Source organism: Lasioglossum baleicum, unplaced genomic scaffold (genome assembly GCF_051020765.1).
Source record: "Lasioglossum baleicum unplaced genomic scaffold, iyLasBale1 scaffold0057, whole genome shotgun sequence".
NCBI classification, from domain to species: domain Eukaryota; kingdom Metazoa; phylum Arthropoda; class Insecta; order Hymenoptera; family Halictidae; genus Lasioglossum; species Lasioglossum baleicum.
This window is the reverse complement of record NW_027469117.1, coordinates 190,960-213,818: the sequence shown is the minus strand read 5'-3', so window position 1 is coordinate 213,818 and position 22,859 is coordinate 190,960. Positions and strand designations below refer to the sequence as shown.

General features: G+C 39.1%; 1 protein-coding gene across 1 annotated transcript; it reads right to left on the bottom strand.

The window, feature by feature from the left end:
* Window positions 1–10,600: 10,600 nt before the first annotated feature.
* LOC143219634 (uncharacterized) lies at window positions 10,601–14,350 on the bottom strand. Its single transcript, XM_076445536.1, has one exon. The coding sequence runs from the start codon at window positions 14,348–14,350 to the stop codon at window positions 10,601–10,603; it is 3,750 nt and encodes a 1,249-aa protein (XP_076301651.1).
* Between the last annotated feature and the right edge of the window lie 8,509 nt (window positions 14,351–22,859).

The window sequence follows — 22,859 nt, the reverse complement described above, 5'->3', positions numbered from 1 at the left end:
CAAATACTTCTTCCGTTGACATAATGAACTTGACGGTTTCACTTGCAAATTCTATGTCGCTGTTGACGCAAAAGACATGCTTACAGAATATTACTTCGACAATTCCGACCTTTAACGGGGAAGACCCCTCTTTGATTCGTTTCGCGCAAACTTTAGAGGACGGGTTAACTTTGATTCCGGAGGGTACGGAAACCGAGTATCTGGCAATTGTTCTTACTAAGCTCGTCGGGCCAGCACGTAGATGCACATTAGAGCACAAGTTTACTACCGTAAAAGCGTTAATTCAACATTTGAAGAAACGGTTCGCTTCCGGCAAGAGCCTATCATATTATCAAGTGGAAATCGCGAAACTACATATTCGCGAAGGAGAAAGCCTACGACAATACATCGATAGGACAAGCCACTTGGTCTACTGTACGCGCGGAGCCATGAGGGAAAAATACGAGGCACATGCTGAAGGATTTATCAAATTGATGGAAAAGGACGTCATTGAAAACTTCATCGATGGATTACCGGATCGGATTTCCCTGAAGGTGTCGGCTATCTTGAAGGATATAAAAAATCTGGAGGATGCTTACGACGCCGTGCTACAGATAGATAAAAGATTAAGGAATCGACGACAGTCGCCTCGGAGTGAATCACCATCAAGGTGGTCCCGCCGAGATTCATATGACCAGGACTCTCGCTACCGCGATCGTGAAGTGTCATATCCCTTATCTCCAAGCAAATATGACCGACACAGGGATCAACGCACGAGACCATCTGGTTTTGAGGAGGAAAGAGAAGGACGAGCGTCTGCCTGGACCTTGCGTCACAGGAGCCCCTCCGGTTCCCCCTCCAACCGTTCGGATTCGTCAATTGTGAGAGACGGAGAGAAACGGTATACAATTTTTAAAAATTCCGATAGGAATCGCATGTCAAAATCGTATTGTTGGCATTGCGGAACATCCGGACACGATGGAAAATTCTGCAAGAATCGACCGCGTAGTCCGCGATTCCAAAGAGATTCGCGAGATTCGTCCGTGGAATCGAACAAATCTTTAAACTTCGATCGCGCTCACCGTACAGGCGACACGATGAGCGAAAACAAAGAAGTTCGCCAAAGAACTGTCCGCTTCGAGGAAAAACCCTCATCAAGGAAGCTCCAGCACCACGAATCAAAATCAAAATCCCAGAACTGGAATCAGGCACGGGAGAATTTCTAATTGATGGTGGAGCATCCGTAAATTTAGTAGTTCTTGACGTTTTAGGAGAAGGAGCAGAAATTGTTTCACGCGAAGAAATTCAAATAACTGGTCTTACTACAAATCCAATTCGCACTCTAGGAAATACGATACTTCACATACACGAAGCTCCTGCGTTTTTCTACGTAGTGAAGCGCCTTGCAATAGAAGCAGATGGACTTATAGGAAGCCCATTTTTAAAACAGGAAGAAGCAGAAATTTCTTATTACCATGGGACACTGGTATTAAAAAATAAGCCCATCAGGCGTATTCGATTTTCAAATTACCAGCAGGACTCAGATGTACGGACCAAACATCGCATCGATGCCCGAACATCTCAACAGATTGCCATAAGAATAGCTAATCCAAGGATAAAAGAAGGCTATTTACCACGCATAAAAACACACAAACAACTCTACATAGGAGAAGCCGCCGTCCTGAACGACGGAGGAAAATGTCATGTTATGGCAACCAACACTAGCGAGGAAGCCATAGACGTAGAAATAGAGCCACAAATCGTGGAACCTTACGACATTTTGAGCACATCAGATGAAGATATTTATTCAGAGGTACGTCAACATTGTAATTTCAAAACTAGAGAAGATAGGATACAGGGAATCTCCGAAACGCTAAATTTGAGTCACCTGAACAAAGAAGAACGGTGTAGCATCACCGCATTGATAAAGGAATTTCCCGATCGATTTTATCTCCCCGGAGATAAATTAGGGAAGGCATCTGATTTCAAGCACTCCTTACATACAACTGATGAGATTCCGATTAACACGAGACAGTATCGCTACCCTCCTGTACACCAAGAGGAAATAAAAAAGCAAATCAATGGCTTATTATCCGATGGTATTATTACTCCGTCGAAATCTCCGTACAATTCACCCTTGTGGATTGTACCCAAAAAACCAGACGCGCAAGGAAACAAACGTTGGCGCATGGTAATAGATTTTCGTGCGCTTAACGAGAAGACCATTTCCGATAAATATCCACTGCCTCAAATTACGGAAATATTGGATCGTCTCGGAGGAGCCAAATACTTCTCCGTTTTCGATCTTGCCAGTGGGTTCCACCAAATAGAAATGGATCCGAAAGACAGACAGAAGACAGCTTTCACCACCCCTAATGGACATTATGAATTTTCACGAATGCCGTTTGGTTTGAAAAATGCACCACCTACTTTTCAACGCCTCATGGATCAGGTATTAACTGGACTCCAGGGAACGGACGTTTTCATTTACCTGGATGATATCGTGGTTTACGCTGCGTCATTACACGAACACAACATTAAAGTCAGGAAATTATTAAACCGTTTGCGAGAACATGGTTTAACTCTTCAAACCAATAAATGCGAATTCTTACGAAAAGAAGTTGCATACCTTGGACATATTATTTCAAGACAGGGAGTAAAACCTGATCCCCGAAAATTAAAGGCTGTCAAGGATTTCCCAACGCCTACCTCACAGAAAAATATACAACAGTTTTTGGGTTTAGTAGGATATTACCGAAGATTCGTACCAGATTTCACTACAAAAGCAAAATCTTTAATTGACCTTCTAGGAAAGGGCAAAAAATTCAAATGGACTGAAGAACAGGAAAACAGTTTTAAGCAGTTACGTGAAGAACTCTGTCGAGAGCCTATTTTACAATATCCAGATTTCAGCAAACCATTCGTCATTACAACAGACGCCTCTGAATATGCCGTTGGAGCCGTGCTTAGTCAAGGCGAAATAGGAAATGATCTGCCGATCGCTTATGCATCACGTAGCCTCAACAAAGCAGAGAGAAATTATTCAGCCACGGAAAAAGAATGTTTAGCAATGGTATACGCCGTCATATATTTCCGACCATATGTGTACGGAACAAAATTCACATTGGTTACAGATCATCGACCATTAGTTTGGCTACATTCTGTGAAAGATCCGACATCAAGACTCATGAAATGGAAGCTCCGACTATTAGAATATGATTATCAGGTCGTCCATAAATCTGGAAAAACAAATAAGAATGCTGATGCATTGTCACGTAATCCTACTTCCATCTGTTTACCACTCACCCCGAGGGAACTCAAAGACCCCGATTTTAAAATCCAAATACCGAAAACAGCTGTCGACGCTGGTTCAATAGGACAACGCGTCAGACAACTACATCGAGACCGAGAAAAACGGCCGAAATATCAACAAACAAGCAGCAGTTCAGATGAGACGGAACAACCCGCCCTGGGGAAGGTTCAACACTCACCAATTATTAACATAAATAGAACTCTTCCGAGTTTATCTAAAGAGATAGTGATGCCAGACGAAGATCAGGACAACGCACACCATTTTTTGCCCGCAGCAAACTCCACAGAAATTTTTTCTACGGATAAGCATACGACCTTATCTGGTGATCTGATTTCGTTTGAGGAGCCACTGGAAAACACCGTTATAGAGAATAGGAACAATTTACAGGAGGATGTACCCAACATACCGCAGGTACCATTTCCCGAAATAGGTGGAATTTTGCAACGCAACGTAATTCGATTTCCAAACAATATAATACGCGAAGCAAGGGCACGGCAACTGCCTGATCGCACAGCCGACCCTTACCCATTCTTTGACACCGATACCGATGGTTCTTCTACCGAAACTGACCTGGAAGCGCCGCCGGAACCGAAACAGAGGATTAGCATTTCTTCAAACACCCTTACCGCAAAGGAAGACCATTATGTACATTTCATATCAGCTGATCGCAACCTAATAACCCCCGTAGGAAAACTGTTACTGGACACGGGATTGATAAATAAGCAAGAACTTTTAGCTGCACGACCGAAAAAGGGACAGGTCATAATTTCAAACAATGGGTTATTTAAAACCTTCAGCATTGTAATTTCCGATAACTTCTATGATAAACCAAAAAGATTGGATATAATTAATGGATTGAAAACTCTTCAATCTGCTTTAGAACAAAATAGGAGCAAATCTTTTCGAATATCCGCCACCGGAGATCATCATAAATCATCGCCTGATGAACTTTTCAAAGCATTAAAAGAAGTCTTTACAGATTCAACTTATCAAATTACAATATGTAACTGTGTTATTACTACACCTTCCGTAGAAGACAGGCAAGAAATCATCCATGAAGCACATGATAGCCTAATAGGAGGGCATAAAGGAGTTACAAAAACCTACAATCGCATTCGATCAAGATTTCATTGGCCGCACATGCGCAACGAAATTCAGGATTACATCCGAAAATGTAAAAGTTGTCAGGAGCAAAAATTAGTCAGAACGAAAACTCGACAACCTATGTTGATTACCGACACACCGTTGGACGCATTTGAAAAAATTTCATTAGATACCGTTGGACCATTACCAATTACACCTGGAGGGAACCGATACATTCTCACCATGCAGGACAATCTAACCAAATATTGTATTGCAGTAGCGATACCTAATATCCGAGCCACTACCATCGCAGATGCTTTTGCACGGCATTTTATTGCAATATATGGGACACCTCGAGCCATACTCACGGATAAGGGAACCAGCTTTATTGGAACTCTTATGACAAATCTGTCAGAAATATTCAAGATTAAACAAATCACCACCTCCGGATACCGACCACAAACTAATGGATCATTGGAGCGAAGCCATATTGTTCTTACAGAATACCTCAAACACTATATGGAGAACTACGAGGATTGGGATTTATTAATTCCGTTTGCAATGTTTTCTTATAACACGTCTGTTCATGAAGCTACCAACTTCACACCATATGAATTAATTTTTGGTAAACAGGCTCGAGAGCCAACCTCATTTCCAACCGGTACAATTTTGAAGACATATGGAGACTATTTATCGGAACTAATAACAAATATAGTCCGAATCCGTAATATAGCAGCAAATGGAAACCATGCATAACGATCTTCTAAGGAGCAGGACTACCTCCACCGACAGCAGTCTCTACCTGAGCACCACCTAGCAATAAGTACACTTACACCTACACTACACTCGTTAAAAAATTTTTTCTCTTCAGTTTATTTTTTTTTCTCTTCACTTTTTTCTTTTTTTTCTTAAAGTCTATTGTATCTAGGACGTTTCCTTCCTGATGAGAAAGCATCACGGGAACCGCGATGTTTCTTCTTGGTGGGGAGATGTTACGGATGACGAACAGGTGTTCAATATCATCTCTGGCAGGAACCGTCCTAGATAAACGAACAGAGTTTTTCCCTAGATAAATCTACATAATTGTTTAGGTTAGTTTAGGGCCCAAACGTACGCACGACCAACTGGTCGTTGACAAAATACGAATGTTCACTTGAAGGGTACTGACAAGTACCACCCGTCATTGCAGGGCTATATAAGCCCTTACATTTCTACTCTCGGGGGCTAGTACTGTCGTAATCACGAATAGTGTCGCGTCGTGCTGCATCTCGGAAGTCAACTACCAGTGAGATCGGACGTTCGTTCCTTTTGAATCAAAGTTTAACCGTACAGATTCCGCGAGTTCGGTCTAAAATCTGTTAGGCAGTGACAAGGTTGCTCCGAGTCCCCCGCATTGCCAGTGCGTCAACACCGTGCGTCTTAGCTTAGGTAATATCACCTTTCAATTTCTTTTCTATTCTAAATTCAGTTCATTCGCGACACAAGTACACTTGTAGAACGAAACTCTATAGTAAGAATATATTTGTCTTCTTTAATAATTAACTCAAATTCATTAAACCCATAATTATCGTCCAATATCCTAACCAAGTAATTGAACGTCCCCACATGATACAATCTTACCGCTCGGATTGTATCAATTAAATTATACTAGTTACGAGGCTTACTAATTATCCTAGCAATTCCCTGATTAACCATCAGGTTCTTTCGCGACATTCCAATTGTCCGAACAGAGATTTATCCAACCTAGCGGCTCCCCAGTTTTGCATTGGGTTCGTCCGCATCCTAACAGCTCCCTGATTTCGCATCAGGTTCGTCTGTGCTATTATACAACCTCCTAGCAGCTCCCCGGTTTTGCATCGGGTTCGTCTGCGTTTGACTCCATTCCTAGAGGCTCCCTGACTTCGCGTCAGGTTCGTCCTCGCTGTCAATAATCCTAGCGGCTCCCCAATTTCGCATTGGGTTCGTCCGCGTTCCTTAACTAACAAATTTATATCATATTCCTAGGGTAATAACCCTTCGCCGGCCACTCGTGCTGCTCGCGGCCCTGGCTCGTAACAATGTAAATAACTTTGTCTAATCAGATTTTACTAAAATTGATTTTAAACTTTCTCTTCAAAATAGATCAGTCGACTTACTGTTGTATTTTACAACATCTCACCTAGCTAATTTTTGGTAGCCTACTTGTATTTGCATTTTAGGCACTATTGTGTATCTAGATTTTACTAAAAATTGGTTTTCAACTTTATTTTCAAAATAGATTAAAGTTGAAATCCCAATTTGTTTTTAACTTTTGCCTTCCTAATTTTTGGTTACTTACTTGTGATCACAGTGTAAATAACTTTGTCTAATCAGATTTTTCTAAAATCGATTTTAAAATTTCTCTTCGAAATAGATCAGTCGTATTTCTGTTTTATTTTACAACTTTTAGCTAGATAATTTTTTGGTATCCTACTTGTAGTTGCATTTTCAATACTATTGTCTAACTAGATTTTACTAAGGTTCATTTTAAATTTTATTTTCAAGATAGATCAAAGTCGATTTCCTACTCTATATTCAAGCTTTTTACCTGTCTAATTTTTTATTACTTATTTGCTATCACAGTGCCAATAACTTTGTCTAATCAGATTTTACTAGAATTGATTTTGAACTTTCTCTTCAAAATAGATAAGCGATTTTCTGTTTTATTTTTCAACTTTTCACTTAGCTAATTTTTGGTCGGCTACTTGTATTTGCATTTTAAACACTATTGTCTATCTAGATTTTACTAAAATTGATTTTATATTTTATTTTCAAAATAGATCAAAGTCGAGGTCCTAATTTGTTTTTAAACTTTTGCCTTTCTAATTTTTGGTTACTTACTTGTGATCACAATGTAACCAACTTTGCCTAATTCGATTTTAGTAAAATAGGTTTTAAATTTTTCTTTGAAAATAGCTATTGATCTAGATCAGTCGCATTTCCGCTTTACTTTACATCTAATTTTGGGTAGCCTACTTGTATTTGCTTTTTTAGATAATATTGCCTAACTAGATTTTACTACCATTGATTTTAAATTTTATTTTCAAAATAGACCAAAGTCGGATTCCTACTCTATATTTAAGCTTTTACCTGTCTACTTTTGGTTACTTGCTTGTGACAGCATTGTAAATAATATTGTCTAACTGGATTTTAGTGAATTTATTTTAGTTTTTATTTTCAAAGTAGAGAGATCCCAGTCGAATTCCTACTTTATTTTAGACTTTTACCTGTCTACTTTTTGGTTACTTTCTTGTGATCACAGCGTAGATATCTTAGCCTAATTAGGTTTTACTAAAATTGATTTTGAATTTTATTCAGTTGCAATTCTGCTTTATTTTACAATTTTCTAATAATTTTTTTTTTTATTTGGTAGCCTACTTGTATTTGCTTTTAAATAGTATTGCCTAACTACATTTTATTATAATTAATTTTGAATTTTATTTCCAAAATAGATCAAAGCCGAATTCCTACTCTATATTTAAGCTTTTACCTGTCCAATTTTTGGTTACCTACTTGCAGTCGCAATGTAAATAACTTTGTCTAATCAGATTTTTCTAAAATCGATTTTAAAATTTCTCTTCGAAATAGATCAGTCGAATTTCTGTTTTATTTTACAAGTTTTACCTAGATAATTTTTTGGTATCCTACTTGTAGTTGCATTTTAAATACTATTGTCTAACTAGATTTTACTAAGGTTCATTTTAAATTTTATTTTCAAGATAGATCAAAGTCGATTTCCTACTCTATATTCAAGCTTTTTACCTGTCTAATTGTTTATTACTTATTTGCTATCACAGTGCCAATAACTTTGTCTAATCAGATTTTACTAGAATTGATTTTGAACTTTCTCTTCAAAATAGATAAGCGATTTTCTGTTTTATTTTTCAACTTTTCACTTAGCTAATTTTTGGTCGGCTACTTGTATTTGCATTTTAAACACTATTGTCTATCTAGATTTTACTAAAATTGATTTTATATTTTATTTTCAAAATAGATCAAAGTCGAGGTCCTAATTTGTTTTTAAACTTTTGCCTTTCTAATTTTTGGTTACTTATTTGTGATCACAATGTTACCAACTTTGCCTAATTCGATTTTAGTAAAATAGGTTTTAAATTTTTCTTTGAAAATAGCTATTGATCTAGATCAGTCGCATTTCCGCTTTACTTTACATCTAATTTTGGGTAGCCTACTTGTATCTGCTTTTTTTAAGATAATATTGCCTAACTAGATTTTACTACCATTGATTTTAAATTTTATTTTCAAAATAGATCAAAGTCGGGTTCCTACTCTATATTTAAGCTTTTTACCTGCCCATTTTTTGGTTACTTGCTTGTGACAGCATTGTAAATAATATTGTCTAACTGGATTTTAGTGAATTTATTTTAGATTTTGTTTTCAAAGTAGAGAGATCCCAGTCGAATTCCTACTTTATTTTAGACTTTTACCTGTCTACTTTTTGGTTACTTTCTTGTGATCACAGCGTAGATATCTTTGCCTAATTAGGTTTTACTAAAATTGATTTTGAATTTTATTCAGTTGCAATTCTGCTTTATTTTACAATTTTCTAATAATTTTTTTTTTATTTGGTAGCCTACTTGTATTTGCTTTTAAATAGTATTGCCTAACTACATTTTATTATAATTAATTTTGAATTTTATTTCCAAAATAGATCAAAGCCGAATTCCTACTCTATATTTAAGCTTTTACCTGTCCAATTTTTGGTTACCTGCTTGCAGTCGCAATGTAAATAACTTTGTCTAATCAGATTTTACTAAAATTGATTTTAAACTTTCTCTTCAAAATAGATCAGTCGACTTACTGTTGTATTTTACAACATCTCACCTAGCTAATTTTTGGTAGCCTACTTGTATTTGCATTTTAGGCACTATTGTGTATCTAGATTTTACTAAAAATTGGTTTTCAACTTTATTTTCAAAATAGATTAAAGTTGAAATCCCAATTTGTTTTTAACTTTTGCCTTCCTAATTTTTGGTTACTTACTTGTGATCACAGTGTAAATAACTTTGTCTAATCAGATTTTTCTAAAATCGATTTTAAAATTTCTCTTCGAAACAGATCAGTCGAATTTCTGTTTTATTTTACAACTTTTACCTAGATAATTTTTTGGTATCCTACTTGTAGTTGCATTTTAAATACTATTGTCTAACTAGATTTTACTAAGGTTCATTTTAAATTTTATTTTCAAGATAGATCAAAGTCGATTTCCTACTCTATATTCAAGCTTTTTACCTGTCTAATTTTTTATTACTTATTTGCTATCACAGTGCCAATAACTTTGTCTAATCAGATTTTACTAGAATTGATTTTGAACTTTCTCTTCAAAATAGATAAGCGATTTTCTGTTTTATTTTTCAACTTTTCACTTAGCTAATTTTTGGTCGGCTACTTGTATTTGCATTTTAAACACTATTGTCTATCTAGATTTTACTAAAATTGATTTTATATTTTATTTTCAAAATAGATCAAAGTCGAGGTCCTAATTTGTTTTTAAACTTTTGCCTTTCTAATTTTTGGTTACTTATTTGTGATCACAATGTAACCAACTTTGCCTAATTTGATTTTAGTAAAATAGGTTTTAAATTTTTCTTTGAAAATAGCTATTGATCTAGATCAGTCGCATTTCCGCTTTACTTTACATCTAATTTTGGGTAGCCTACTTGTATTTGCTTTTTTAGATAATATTGCCTAACTAGATTTTACTACCATTGATTTTAAATTTTATTTTCAAAATAGACCAAAGTCGGATTCCTACTCTATATTTAAGCTTTTACCTGTCTACTTTTTGGTTACTTGCTTGTGACAGCATTGTAAATAATATTGTCTAACTGGATTTTAGTGAATTTATTTTAGATTTTATTTTCAAAGTAGAGAGATCCCAGTCGAATTCCTACTTTATTTTAGACTTTTACCTGTCTACTTTTTGGTTACTTTCTTGTGATCACAGCGTAGATATCTTTGCCTAATTAGGTTTTACTAAAATTGATTTTGAATTTTATTCAGTCGCAATTCTGCTTTATTTTACAATTTTCTAATAATTTTTTTTTTATTTGGTAGCCTACTTGTATTTGCTTTTAAATAGTATTGCCTAACTACATTTTATTATAATTAATTTTGAATTTTATTTCCAAAATAGATCAAAGCCGAATTCCTACTCTATATTTAAGCTTTTACCTGTCCAATTTTTGGTTACCTGCTTGCAGTCGCAATGTGTTGCTCGTTCTCCTTTAACCACGACGGTCCCTCGATCCAAAAGGTCGAAGCGAGAAGATCCGCTGCTTTGACTCCGCGAGAATTTAAATCGGCAGGATTTGATTTCGTCGGTACGTGCTTCCAGATTGCCGTTGGTAGCGTCGTGTGGATTTTCGAGGTCCGGTTTGCGACCGTGGTTTTCCAGGTGGCGGGGTGTTTCTGAAGCCAGGCAAGGACGATGGTTGAATCCGTCCAACATACGACTCGACTCGCGGCTACTTGAAGGGATCGAATCACATGGTCCATTACGTCGGTCAACATTACAGCTCCGCTCAATTCTAAGACGGGTATTGACAGTGTTTTAATTGGTGCAACTCGTGATTTTGCTGCAAGCAGCGTGGTGTACGTATTGCCACTGAGTGAGGACACCCGTGCGTAGATCGCACATGAGTAAGCCGCATTGGAAGCGTCGCTGAAGCCATGAAGCTGCATCTCGAGCAAGTCCGGGCCGTAACGTATCCAACGTGGTATCCGCATTGCATTAAGAGCGCGCCAGTCCATGCAGAACGAATTCCAAGTCTCTTGCGTAGTGTCCGAAACCTTATTGTCCCAGTCGATCTTTTCGAGCCATTGCTGTTGCATGAGGATCTTTGCCCGTACGATCACCGGAGATAACCAGCCCAATGGGTCATAAAGCGTCGCGATTTCCGATAATAACTCACGTTTGGTCATTGAAACGTCGCGGGCTACGAAGCGATGCAGATCAAAGGAGAATGCGTCGTCCGATGGGGTCCATTTTATTCCAAGGACTTTTAAGTTGGATTCATGAAAGATCCGTAAATCCACAGCATGGGAATGATTTGAGGCCGGAATTTTTCTGAGTAAGTCCTGATCGTTGCCGGCCCACTTACGCAGGTTGAAACCTCCTCGCGCCAACAGCTCACACACCTGTATGCGTGTTTCTTCCAACAGTTTTCTGTCTGGTGCTCCGAGGAAGACATCGTCGACGTATATGTTCTCTTCGAGCGCCGGCGCCGCGAGCGGAAAATTGGCTCCTTCAAGATTATTCAGCTCCCGAATTACTCTCATGGACAAATACGGGGCGCTTGTTGTGCCGTACGTGACCGTATTTAGTTCATATGCCTCGAGTTCGTTTGTTGTCATGTTGTTCCAGAGGATGCACTGGTACTTCCTGTCGTCCGCATGTAGGAGGATCTGTCGAAACATCTTTTCGATATCCGCGACGAACACGTATTCGTAGAGGCGCCACCTGAGGAGTATCTTGGTGATGTCGTGTTGTAATTTGGGCCCCTGAAGCAGCAAATCGTTGAGGGAGTAACCGCTCGACGTTTTGTGTGATGCGTTAAATACGACGCGTAACTTGGTCGTTAGACTTTCCTCGCGAACGACGGCGCGGTGCGGGATGTACGATCGTGTCTTCTCGATTCTATCAAGGCGCGACATGTGCCCGAGAGACTCATATTCGCGTATGAACGCACTATACTCTAGCTTGACTTTCTCGTTACGTTCGAAGGTGTGTTCTAAGCGTTTTAGCGACGAGGCGGCTCCGCGGAAGGAATTCCCGAGGAAGTCGTCGGGAACGGGTTTACAAAATGGTAAACGCACGATAAACCGGCCGGAGATGTCGCGAGTATAAGTATCGGCGAAGTACTGCTCACAGTGAGTCTCCTTCGGCGTGAGAGGACGAGACTCTGGAATTGTTTCTGTTTCCCAGAAGCGAGACAGGGCCTTCTCCAGTGGATCCTCCGTGACCCCATGATGTGTCGTTATCGTGGGGTGCGAGGTGACTGTGCCGTGCAACTTTCCCGACAATATCCATCCGAACGCGGTGTTTTGAGCGACGAGTTCGCCCGGTCGCGAGTGTCGTATACCGGGGCGGATGACTTCACTGAACAATTCTGCCCCTAGTAACAATTCGATACGCTGATTCGACGCAGGAGTGGGGTCGGCTAATACGAGGTCAGAAAACGCTGCGTAGCTCTTCACGTGAATCGGAGGTGGAACGTATCGCGAGATATGACGTACTATATGTGCGCGAGTGGAAGTGACCGGCATTGAGGCTCCGGTAGCACCGATCCGTATGTGCGTACTGTAGTCAATGTGACTCGCGTGGTCACCCCCGAGTCCTGTGACGGAAATCGGCGATCGGGTTTTCCTCAATTGGAGGTTCTGAACAAGGTTCGTTGAGATGAAGGATGATTGTGAACCTTGATCCAGTAACGCGCGCACGAGTCGCGACCGGCCATCCGGGGCGTAGACCTTCACGATAGCTGTGGCTAATAGGACGGTTTTCCCTACGGGTGGAGCGGTTTCGGCGAAGCACGCGGCGACGTCATCATATATCTCCGTGGAGAAGGATGGACCTTCGTCGACTTCGACGGTCGAGAGTACCGTTGGCGTGGACGAAGGGACGGTCGACTGCGTCGAGTGGTCCATGGGCCTCCGAACGGATCTGGGGTGGCCGCGAGCGCTGGGTCTCCCGGCGGACGGTCCGTCTCCGCGATGTAGCATCGTGTGGTGTTTCCCTTGGCACTCTCGACATACATTCGTGCTTGGACAGTGCGACGAGGTATGGTCTGCTCTCAGACAGTTTATACAAACGCGGCTGTCTTTTAGCAGGTCATAACGCGAGAGAGGACGCAGCTTCCGGAATATCGCGCAATCGCGTACCGAGTGAGTTTCCGAGCAAACTGGACACGGAGGGCATGAACGGTTTGCTTCGTCAATAACGTGCGTACTTGATTTAGGACGCGTACGGTCAGATAGCTTGGCAACCGGTACGAGCGGAGTGACCGGTTGGTTGTTTGCTTCGACCGACGTAGCTTGTGCGAGCAGGAAATCCTCTAACTCCTTGTAAGTGGGATATTGCTTAGAATTTCCTAGGAGCTTATTCCACTCCGAAGTCAACTCGCGATCGAATTTGCCCGTTATAAGGTATACGAGATGGTGGTCCTCACTCTTCTTCCCTAGTTTATGGAGTGCCTCGAGTGCATTCCGGAAATGAACCGTATACTGCTTCAATGTGTCGAGTTGCTCCAGTTTCATGGGCTGCAGCGAATATAACCGGTGAAGCAACGCCTGAACTACGATGCGATCATTGTCATAGAGTTCCTGAAGCCGATCCCACGCGATCGCGAAACTGTCGTCCACGAGATCAAGATGCTCTACAGCCGCGAGCGCTTCGCCATTCAAGGCACTGAGTAAATATTGTAACCGTACGGAGTCCGTTAACGTTCGGTTGGTAATTACGGCGGAGTTGAAGCGGGCCTCGAATGGTCGCCATTTCGCGACGTCCCCGTCGAAGGACGGAATTTCTATTTTTGGGAGTTTGACAACTTGTGTATGACTCACCGGGCCAATAGGCGATGCTAGGGTGGAATTGGCGGCCGGCGGGCTGCACGGTGGTCTCAAGCGCGAGAGGTGGCCGCGCAGATAGTCCATGCCGTCAAAGTAGGCGTCTTCCGTCCGGTCCATCGTTTCCCCTTTGAAATACGGGAGATCCTCCCTGCTATGGTCCATCTTCCTTGCCGCCTGTAGGTAGCCGTTGAGGTTTTCAATCTTCTCCCAGGTCTCCTGGTACAGCTTTATTCGGTTCTCCAGGTATGAACTGGTGAAGTTAGATTCTCCTTTCTTCTTCGTGTTGGTCAGGATCTTGTTAAGCTGACCGCAGGCCTGGATCTGCTTCTCGAGGATGGCTTCAAACGTCTCCGTTACCGTAGTATTCATTTTAGCGATTATGAGGTACCGACGTTAATTGCTATTGAATATTTACTCGCGATTTCGCGGTCCGAATTACTGATTCCAGCGGATTCCGCAGTGACCAATCCGGCTCGAAGGACCAAATTGTTGCACCGAACCCTGACTGAGGTGTCGGCGTCTTAAATGACCGAACAATCGTTTCTACTGCGGAAGGAATCGAGGTGGTATTCAGGCTCAGCGTATTACTCAATGGAGGCCGAGTTTCTACGACCTCCGCAACAATTTTAATTTACCAATATGAATTTCGAAGTACAAGGAAGTTGTCCACTGACGAATAATAGTATAAATTACAAAATACTCCGCGGGGCTTTTGATGCCTTACAGCTTCGGACGCGGAGGATTGCTACGTTTAAAGATCGAACGGTTTTAATTTGCTCGCGGCGAAAGACGACGTTGTATGGTGGTATACTAGCGGATACACAAGACAAGACCTGCGAATTTGTGCTGCTATTTATAGTGGGCAGGCTGGTTGTTCGGGACTAGGACGGAGTGGGGAATTTGAAAGAAACGTTTTAATTCCTGACATTGGACGACAGTTCGACAGTTGACGCTGTTTTGGTAAAGGAACCGAGAACGGGTAGCGGGCGAGCTCGAAGGATGCCCCTCATGGTTACTGCTGCCGTGTTTAGTACACACGCGGTCGGCTCGGCGTTTACCTATGAATTCGTTCCTCTCGGTTCGACGTCAAATCCGCACAGCTGATGGTTGAAAAACGCTAAACACGTGAGCGTGTTCTTACGATCGGAGCCTCGACCTCAAATCTCTCTCTGGGCAAGCGATCCTTTACCGCGGTCTCCCGCTCGCGGCATGTACGCGTCAAACACAATGTAAATAACTTTGTCTAATCAGATTTTTCTAAAATCGATTTTAAAATTTCTCTTCGAAATAGATCAGTCGAATTTCTGTTTTATTTTACAACTTTTACCTAGATAATTTTTTGGTATCCTACTTGTAGTTGCATTTTAAATACTATTGTCTAACTAGATTTTACTAAGGTTCATTTTAAATTTTATTTTCAAGATAGATCAAAGTCGATTTCCTACTCTATATTCAAGCTTTTTACCTGTCTAATTTTTTATTACTTATTTGCTATCACAGTGCCAATAACTTTGTCTAATCAGATTTTACTAGAATTGATTTTGAACTTTCTCTTCAAAATAGATAAGCGATTTTCTGTTTTATTTTTCAACTTTTCACTTAGCTAATTTTTGGTCGGCTACTTGTATTTGCATTTTAAACACTATTGTCTATCTAGATTTTACTAAAATTGATTTTATATTTTATTTTCAAAATAGATCAAAGTCGAGGTCCTAATTTGTTTTTAAACTTTTGCCTTTCTAATTTTTGGTTACTTATTTGTGATCACAATGTAACCAACTTTGCCTAATTTGATTTTAGTAAAATAGGTTTTAAATTTTTCTTTGAAAATAGCTATTGATCTAGATCAGTCGCATTTCCGCTTTACTTTACATCTAATTTTGGGTAGCCTACTTGTATTTGCTTTTTTAGATAATATTGCCTAACTAGATTTTACTACCATTGATTTTAAATTTTATTTTCAAAATAGACCAAAGTCGGATTCCTACTCTATATTTAAGCTTTTACCTGTCTACTTTTTGGTTACTTGCTTGTGACAGCATTGTAAATAATATTGTCTAACTGGATTTTAGTGAATTTATTTTAGATTTTATTTTCAAAGTAGAGAGATCCCAGTCGAATTCCTACTTTATTTTAGACTTTTACCTGTCTACTTTTTGGTTACTTTCTTGTGATCACAGCGTAGATATCTTTGCCTAATTAGGTTTTACTAAAATTGATTTTGAATTTTATTCAGTCGCAATTCTGCTTTATTTTACAATTTTCTAATAATTTTTTTTTTTATTTGGTAGCCTACTTGTATTTGCTTTTAAATAGTATTGCCTAACTACATTTTATTATAATTAATTTTGAATTTTATTTCCAAAATAGATCAAAGCCGAATTCCTACTCTATATTTAAGCTTTCACCTGTCCAATTTTTGGTTACCTGCTTGCAGTCGCAATGTAAATAACTTTGTCTAATCAGATTTTACTAAAATTGATTTTAAACTTTCTCTTCAAAATAGATCAGTCGACTTACTGTTGTATTTTACAACATCTCACCTAGCTAATTTTTGGTAGCCTACTTGTATTTGCATTTTAGGCACTATTGTGTATCTAGATTTTACTAAAAATTGGTTTTCAACTTTATTTTCAAAATAGATTAAAGTTGAAATCCCAATTTGTTTTTAACTTTTGCCTTCCTAATTTTTGGTTACTTACTTGTGATCACAGTGTAAATAACTTTGTCTAATCAGATTTTTCTAAAATCGATTATAAAATTTCTCTTCAAAATAGATCAGTTGACTTACTGTTTTATTTTACAACTTCTCACCTAGCTAATTTTTGGTAGCCTACTTGTATTTGCTTTTTTAGATAATATTGCCTAACTAGATTTTACTACCATTGATTTTAAATTTTATTTTCAAAATAGACCAAAGTCGGATTCCTACTCTATATTTAAGCTTTTACCTGTCTACTTTTGGTTACTTGCTTGTGACAGCATTGTAAATAATATTGTCTAACTGGATTTTAGTGAATTTATTTTAGATTTTATTTTCAAAGTAGAGAGATCCCAGTCGAATTCCTACTTTATTTTAGACTTTTACCTGTCTACTTTTTGGTTACTTTCTTGTGATCACAGCGTAGATATCTTTGCCTAATTAGGTTTTACTAAAATTGATTTTGAATTTTATTCAGTCGCAATTCTGCTTTATTTTACAATTTTCTAATAATTTTTTTTTTTATTTGGTAGCCTACTTGTATTTGCTTTTAAATAGTATTGCCTAACTACATTTTATTATAATTAATTTTGAATTTTATTTCCAAAATAGATCAAAGCCGAATTCCTACTCTATATTTAAGTTTTTACCTGTCCAATTTTTGGTTACCTACTTGCAGTCGCAATGTAAATAACTTTGTCTAATCAGATTTTACTAAAATTGATTTTAAACTTTCTCTTCAAAATAGATCAGTCGACTTACTGTTGTATTTTACAACATCTCACCTAGCTAATTTTTGGTAGCCTACTTGTATTTGCATTTTAGGCACTATTGTGTATCTAGATTTTACTAAAAATTGGTTTTCAACTTTATTTTCAAAATAGATTAAAGTTGAAATCCCAATTTGTTTTTAACTTTTGCCTTCCTAATTTTTGGTTACTTACTTGTGATCACAGTGTAAATAACTTTGTCTAATCAGATTTTTCTAAAATCGATTATAAAATTTCTCTTCAAAATAGATCAGTTGACTTACTGTTTTATTTTACAACTTCTCACCTAGCTAATTTTTGGTAGCCTACTTGTATTTGCTTTTTTAGATAATATTGCCTAACTAGATTTTACTACCATTGATTTTAAATTTTATTTTCAAAATAGACCAAAGTCGGATTCCTACTCTATATTTAAGCTTTTACGTGTCTACTTTTGGTTACTTGCTTGTGACAGCATTGTAAATAATATTGTCTAACTGGATTTTAGTGAATTTATTTTAGATTTTATTTTCAAAGTAGAGAGATCCCAGTCGAATTCCTACTTTATTTTAGACTTTTACCTGTCTACTTTTTGGTTACTTTCTTGTGATCACAGCGTAGATATCTTTGCCTAATTAGGTTTTACTAAAATTGATTTTGAATTTTATTCAGTCGCAATTCTGCTTTATTTTACAATTTTCTAATAATTTTTTTTTTATTTGGTAGCCTACTTGTATTTGCTTTTAAATAGTATTGCCTAACTACATATTATTATAATTAATTTTGAATTTTATTTCCAAAATAGATCAAAGCCGAATTCCTACTCTATATTTAAGCTTTTACCTGTCCAATTTTTGGTTACCTGCTTGCAGTCGCAATGTAAATAACTTTGTCTAATCAGATTTTACTAAAATTGATTTTAAACTTTCTCTTCAAAATAGATCAGTCGACTTACTGTTGTATTTTACAACATCTCACCTAGCTAATTTTTGGTAGCCTACTTGTATTTGCATTTTAGGCACTATTGTGTATCTAGATTTTACTAAAAATTGGTTTTCAACTTTATTTTCAAAATAGATTAAAGTTGAAATCCCAATTTGTTTTTAACTTTTGCCTTCCTAATTTTTGGTTACTTACTTGTGATCACAGTGTAAATAACTTTGTCTAATCAGATTTTTCTAAAATCGATTTTAAAATTTCTCTTCGAAACAGATCAGTCGAATTTCTGTTTTATTTTACAACTTTTACCTAGATAATTTTTTGGTATCCTACTTGTAGTTGCATTTTAAATACTATTGTCTAACTAGATTTTACTAAGGTTCATTTTAAATTTTATTTTCAAGATAGATCAAAGTCGATTTCCTACTCTATATTCAAGCTTTTGTTACGGATGACGAACAGGTGTTCAATATCATCTCTGGCAGAAACCGTCCTAGATAAACGAACAGAGCTACCCTAGATAAATCTACATAATTGTTTAGGTTAGTTTAGGGCCCAAACGTACGCACGACCAACTGGTCGTTGACAAAATACGAATGTTCACTTGAAGGGTACTGACAAGTACCACCCGTCATTGCAGGGCTATATAAGCCCTTACATTTCTACTCTCGTGGGCTAGTACTGTCGTAATCACGAATAGTGTCGCGTCGTGCTGCATCTCGGAAGTCAACTACCAGTGAGATCGGACGTTCGTTCCTTTTGAATCAAAGTTTAACCGTACAGATTCCGCGAGTTCTGTCTAAAATCTGTTAGGCAGTGACAAGGTTGCTCCGAGTCCCCCGCATTGCCAGTGCGTCAACACCGTGCGTCTTAGCTTAGGTAATATCACCTTTCAATTTCTTTTCTATTCTAAATTCAGTTCATTCGCGACACAAGTACACTTGTAGAACGAAACTCTATAGTAAGAATATATTTGTCTTCTTTAATAATTAACTCAAATTCATTAAACCCATAATTATCGTCCAATATCCTAACCAAGTAATTGAACGTCCCCACATGATACAATCTTACCGCTCGGATTGTATCAATTAAATTATACTAGTTACGAGGCTTACTAATTATCCTAGCAATTCCCTGATTAACCATCAGGTTCTTTCGCGACATTCCAATTGTCCGAACAGAGATTTATCCAACCTAGCGGCTCCCCAGTTTTGCATTGGGTTCGTCCGCATCCTAACAGCTCCCTGATTTCGCATCAGGTTCGTCTGTGCTATTATACAACCTCCTAGCAGCTCCCCGGTTTTGCATCGGGTTCGTCTGCGTTTGACTCCATTCCTAGAGGCTCCCTGACTTCGCGTCAGGTTCGTCCTCGCTGTCAATAATCCTAGCGGCTCCCCAATTTCGCATTGGGTTCGTCCGCGTTCCTTAACTAACAAATTTATATCATATTCCTAGGGTAATAACCCTTCGCCGGCCACTCGTGCTGCTCGCGGCCCTGGCTCGTAACAGAACTGGTGACAGCGGTGGGATTGTTCAATTATTTTAGGATCACTTTAATTTTGGGTTTACTACGTTAAATTACTCGTAGCTGAGTATTGACAATATACTAGTTTTCCTAGTTACGTCTCAATATTATTAGCAATATACTAGTTTTCGCTAGTCACGCTTTTATACCAATAATATACTAGTTTTCCTAGTTGAAAGGTTTCTATATACTAGTTTTCCTAGTTGAAAGGTTTCGGTAATATACTAGTTTTCTCTAGTTACATTTAAAAAAAAAAAAAAAATGCCGAATTCAGCTGCAAATACTTCTTCCGTTGACATAATGAACTTGACGGTTTCACTTGCAAATTCTATGTCGCTGTTGACGCAAAAGACATGCTTACAGAATATTACTTCGACAATTCCGACCTTTAACGGGGAAGACCCCTCTTTGATTCGTTTCGCGCAAACTTTAGAGGACGGGTTAACTTTGATTCCGGAGGGTACGGAAACCGAGTATCTGGCAATTGTTCTTACTAAGCTCGTCGGGCCAGCACGTAGATGCACATTAGAGCACAAGTTTACTACCGTAAAAGCGTTAATTCAACATTTGAAGAAACGGTTCGCTCCCGGCAAGAGCCTATCATATTATCAAGTGGAAATCGCGAAACTACATATTCGCGAAGGAGAAAGCCTACGACAATACATCGATAGGACAAGCCACTTGGTCTACTGTACGCGCGGAGCCATGAGGGAAAAATACGAGGCACATGCTGAAGAATTTATCAAATTGATGGAAAAGGACGTCATTGAAAACTTCATCGATGGATTACCGGATCGGATTTCCCTGAAGGTGTCGGCTATCTTGAAGGATATAAAAAATCTGGAGGATGCTTACGACGCCGTGCTACAGATAGATAAAAGATTAAGGAATCGACGACAGTCGCCTCGGAGTGAATCACCATCCAGGTGGTCCCGCCGAGATTCATATGACCAGGACTCTCGCTACCGCGATCGTGAAGTGTCATATCCCTTATCTCCAAGCAAATATGACCGACACAGGGATCAACGCACGAGACCATCTGGTTTTGAGGAGGAAAGAGAAGGACGAGCGTCTGCCTGGACCTTGCGTCACAGGAGCCCCTCCGGTTCCCCCTCCAACCGTTCGGATTCGTCAATTGTGAGAGACGGAGAGAAACGGTATACAATTTTAAAAAATTCCGATAGGAATCGCATGTCAAAATCGTATTGTTGGCATTGCGGAACATCCGGACACGATGGAAAATTCTGCAAGAATCGACCGCGTAGTCCGCGATTCCAAAGAGATTCGCGAGATTCGTCCGTGGAATCGAACAAATCTTTAAACTTCGATCGCGCTCACCGTACAGGCGACACGATGAGCGAAAACAAAGAAGTTCGCCAAAGAACTGTCCGCTTCGAGGAAAAACCCTCATCAAGGAAGCTCCAGCACCACGAATCAAAATCAAAATCCCAGAACTGGAATCAGGCACGGGAGAATTTCTAATTGATGGTGGAGCATCCGTAAATTTAGTCGTTCTTGACGTTTTAGGAGAAGGAGCAGAAATTGTTTCACGCGAAGAAATTAAAATAACTGGTCTTACTATAAATCCAATTCGCACTCTAGGAACTACGATACTTCACATACACGAAGCTCCTGCGTTTTTCTACGTAGTGAAGCGTCTTGCAATAGAAGCAGATGGACTTATAGGAAGCCCATTTTTAAAACAGGAAGAAGCAGAAATTTCTTATTACCATGGGACACTGGTATTAAAAAATAAGCCCATCAGGCCTATTCGATTTTCAAATTACCAGCAGGACTCAGATGTACGGACCAAACATCGCATCGATGCCCGAACATCTCAACAGATTGCCATAAGAATAGCTAATCCAAGGATAAAAGAAGGCTATTTACCACGCATAAAAACGCACAAACAACTCTACATAGGAGAAGCCGCCGTCCTGAACGACGGAGGAAAATGTCATGTTATGGCAACCAACACTAGCGAGGAAGCCATAGACGTAGAAATAGAGCCACAAATCGTGGAACCTTACGACATTTTGAGCACATCAGATGAAGATATTTATTCAGAGGTACGTCAACATTGTAATTTCAAAACTAGAGAAGATAGGATACAGGGAATCTCCGAAACGCTAAATTTGAGTCACCTGAACAAAGAAGAACGGTGTAGCATCACCGCATTGATAAAGGAATTTCCCGATCGATTTTATCTCCCCGGAGATAAATTAGGGAAGGCATCTGATTTCAAGCACTCCTTACATACAACTGATGAGATTCCGATTAACACGAGACAGTATCGCTACCCTCCTGTACACCAAGAGGAAATAAAAAAGCAAATCAATGGCTTATTATCCGATGGTATTATTACTCCGTCGAAATCTCCGTACAATTCACCCTTGTGGATTGTACCCAAAAAACCAGATGCGCAAGGAAACAAACGTTGGCGCATGGTAATAGATTTTCGTGCGCTTAACGAGAAGACCATTTCCGATAAATATCCACTGCCTCAAATTACGGAAATATTGGATCGTCTCGGAGGAGCCAAATACTTCTCCGTTTTCGATCTCGCCAGTGGGTTTCACCAAATAGAAATGGATCCGAAAGACAGACAGAAGACAGCTTTCACCACCCCTAATGGACATTATGAATTTTCACGAATGCCGTTTGGTTTGAAAAATGCACCACCTACTTTTCAACGCCTCATGGATCAGGTATTAACTGGACTCCAGGAAACGGACGTTTTCATTTACCTGGATGATATCGTGGTTTACGCTGCGTCATTACACGAACACAACATTAAAGTCAGGAAATTATTAAACCGTTTGCGAGAACATGGTTTAACTCTTCAAACCAATAAATGCGAATTCTTACGAAAAGAAGTTGCATACCTTGGACATATTATTTCAAGACAGGGAGTAAAACCTGATCCCCGAAAATTAAAGGCTGTCAAGGATTTCCCAACGCCTA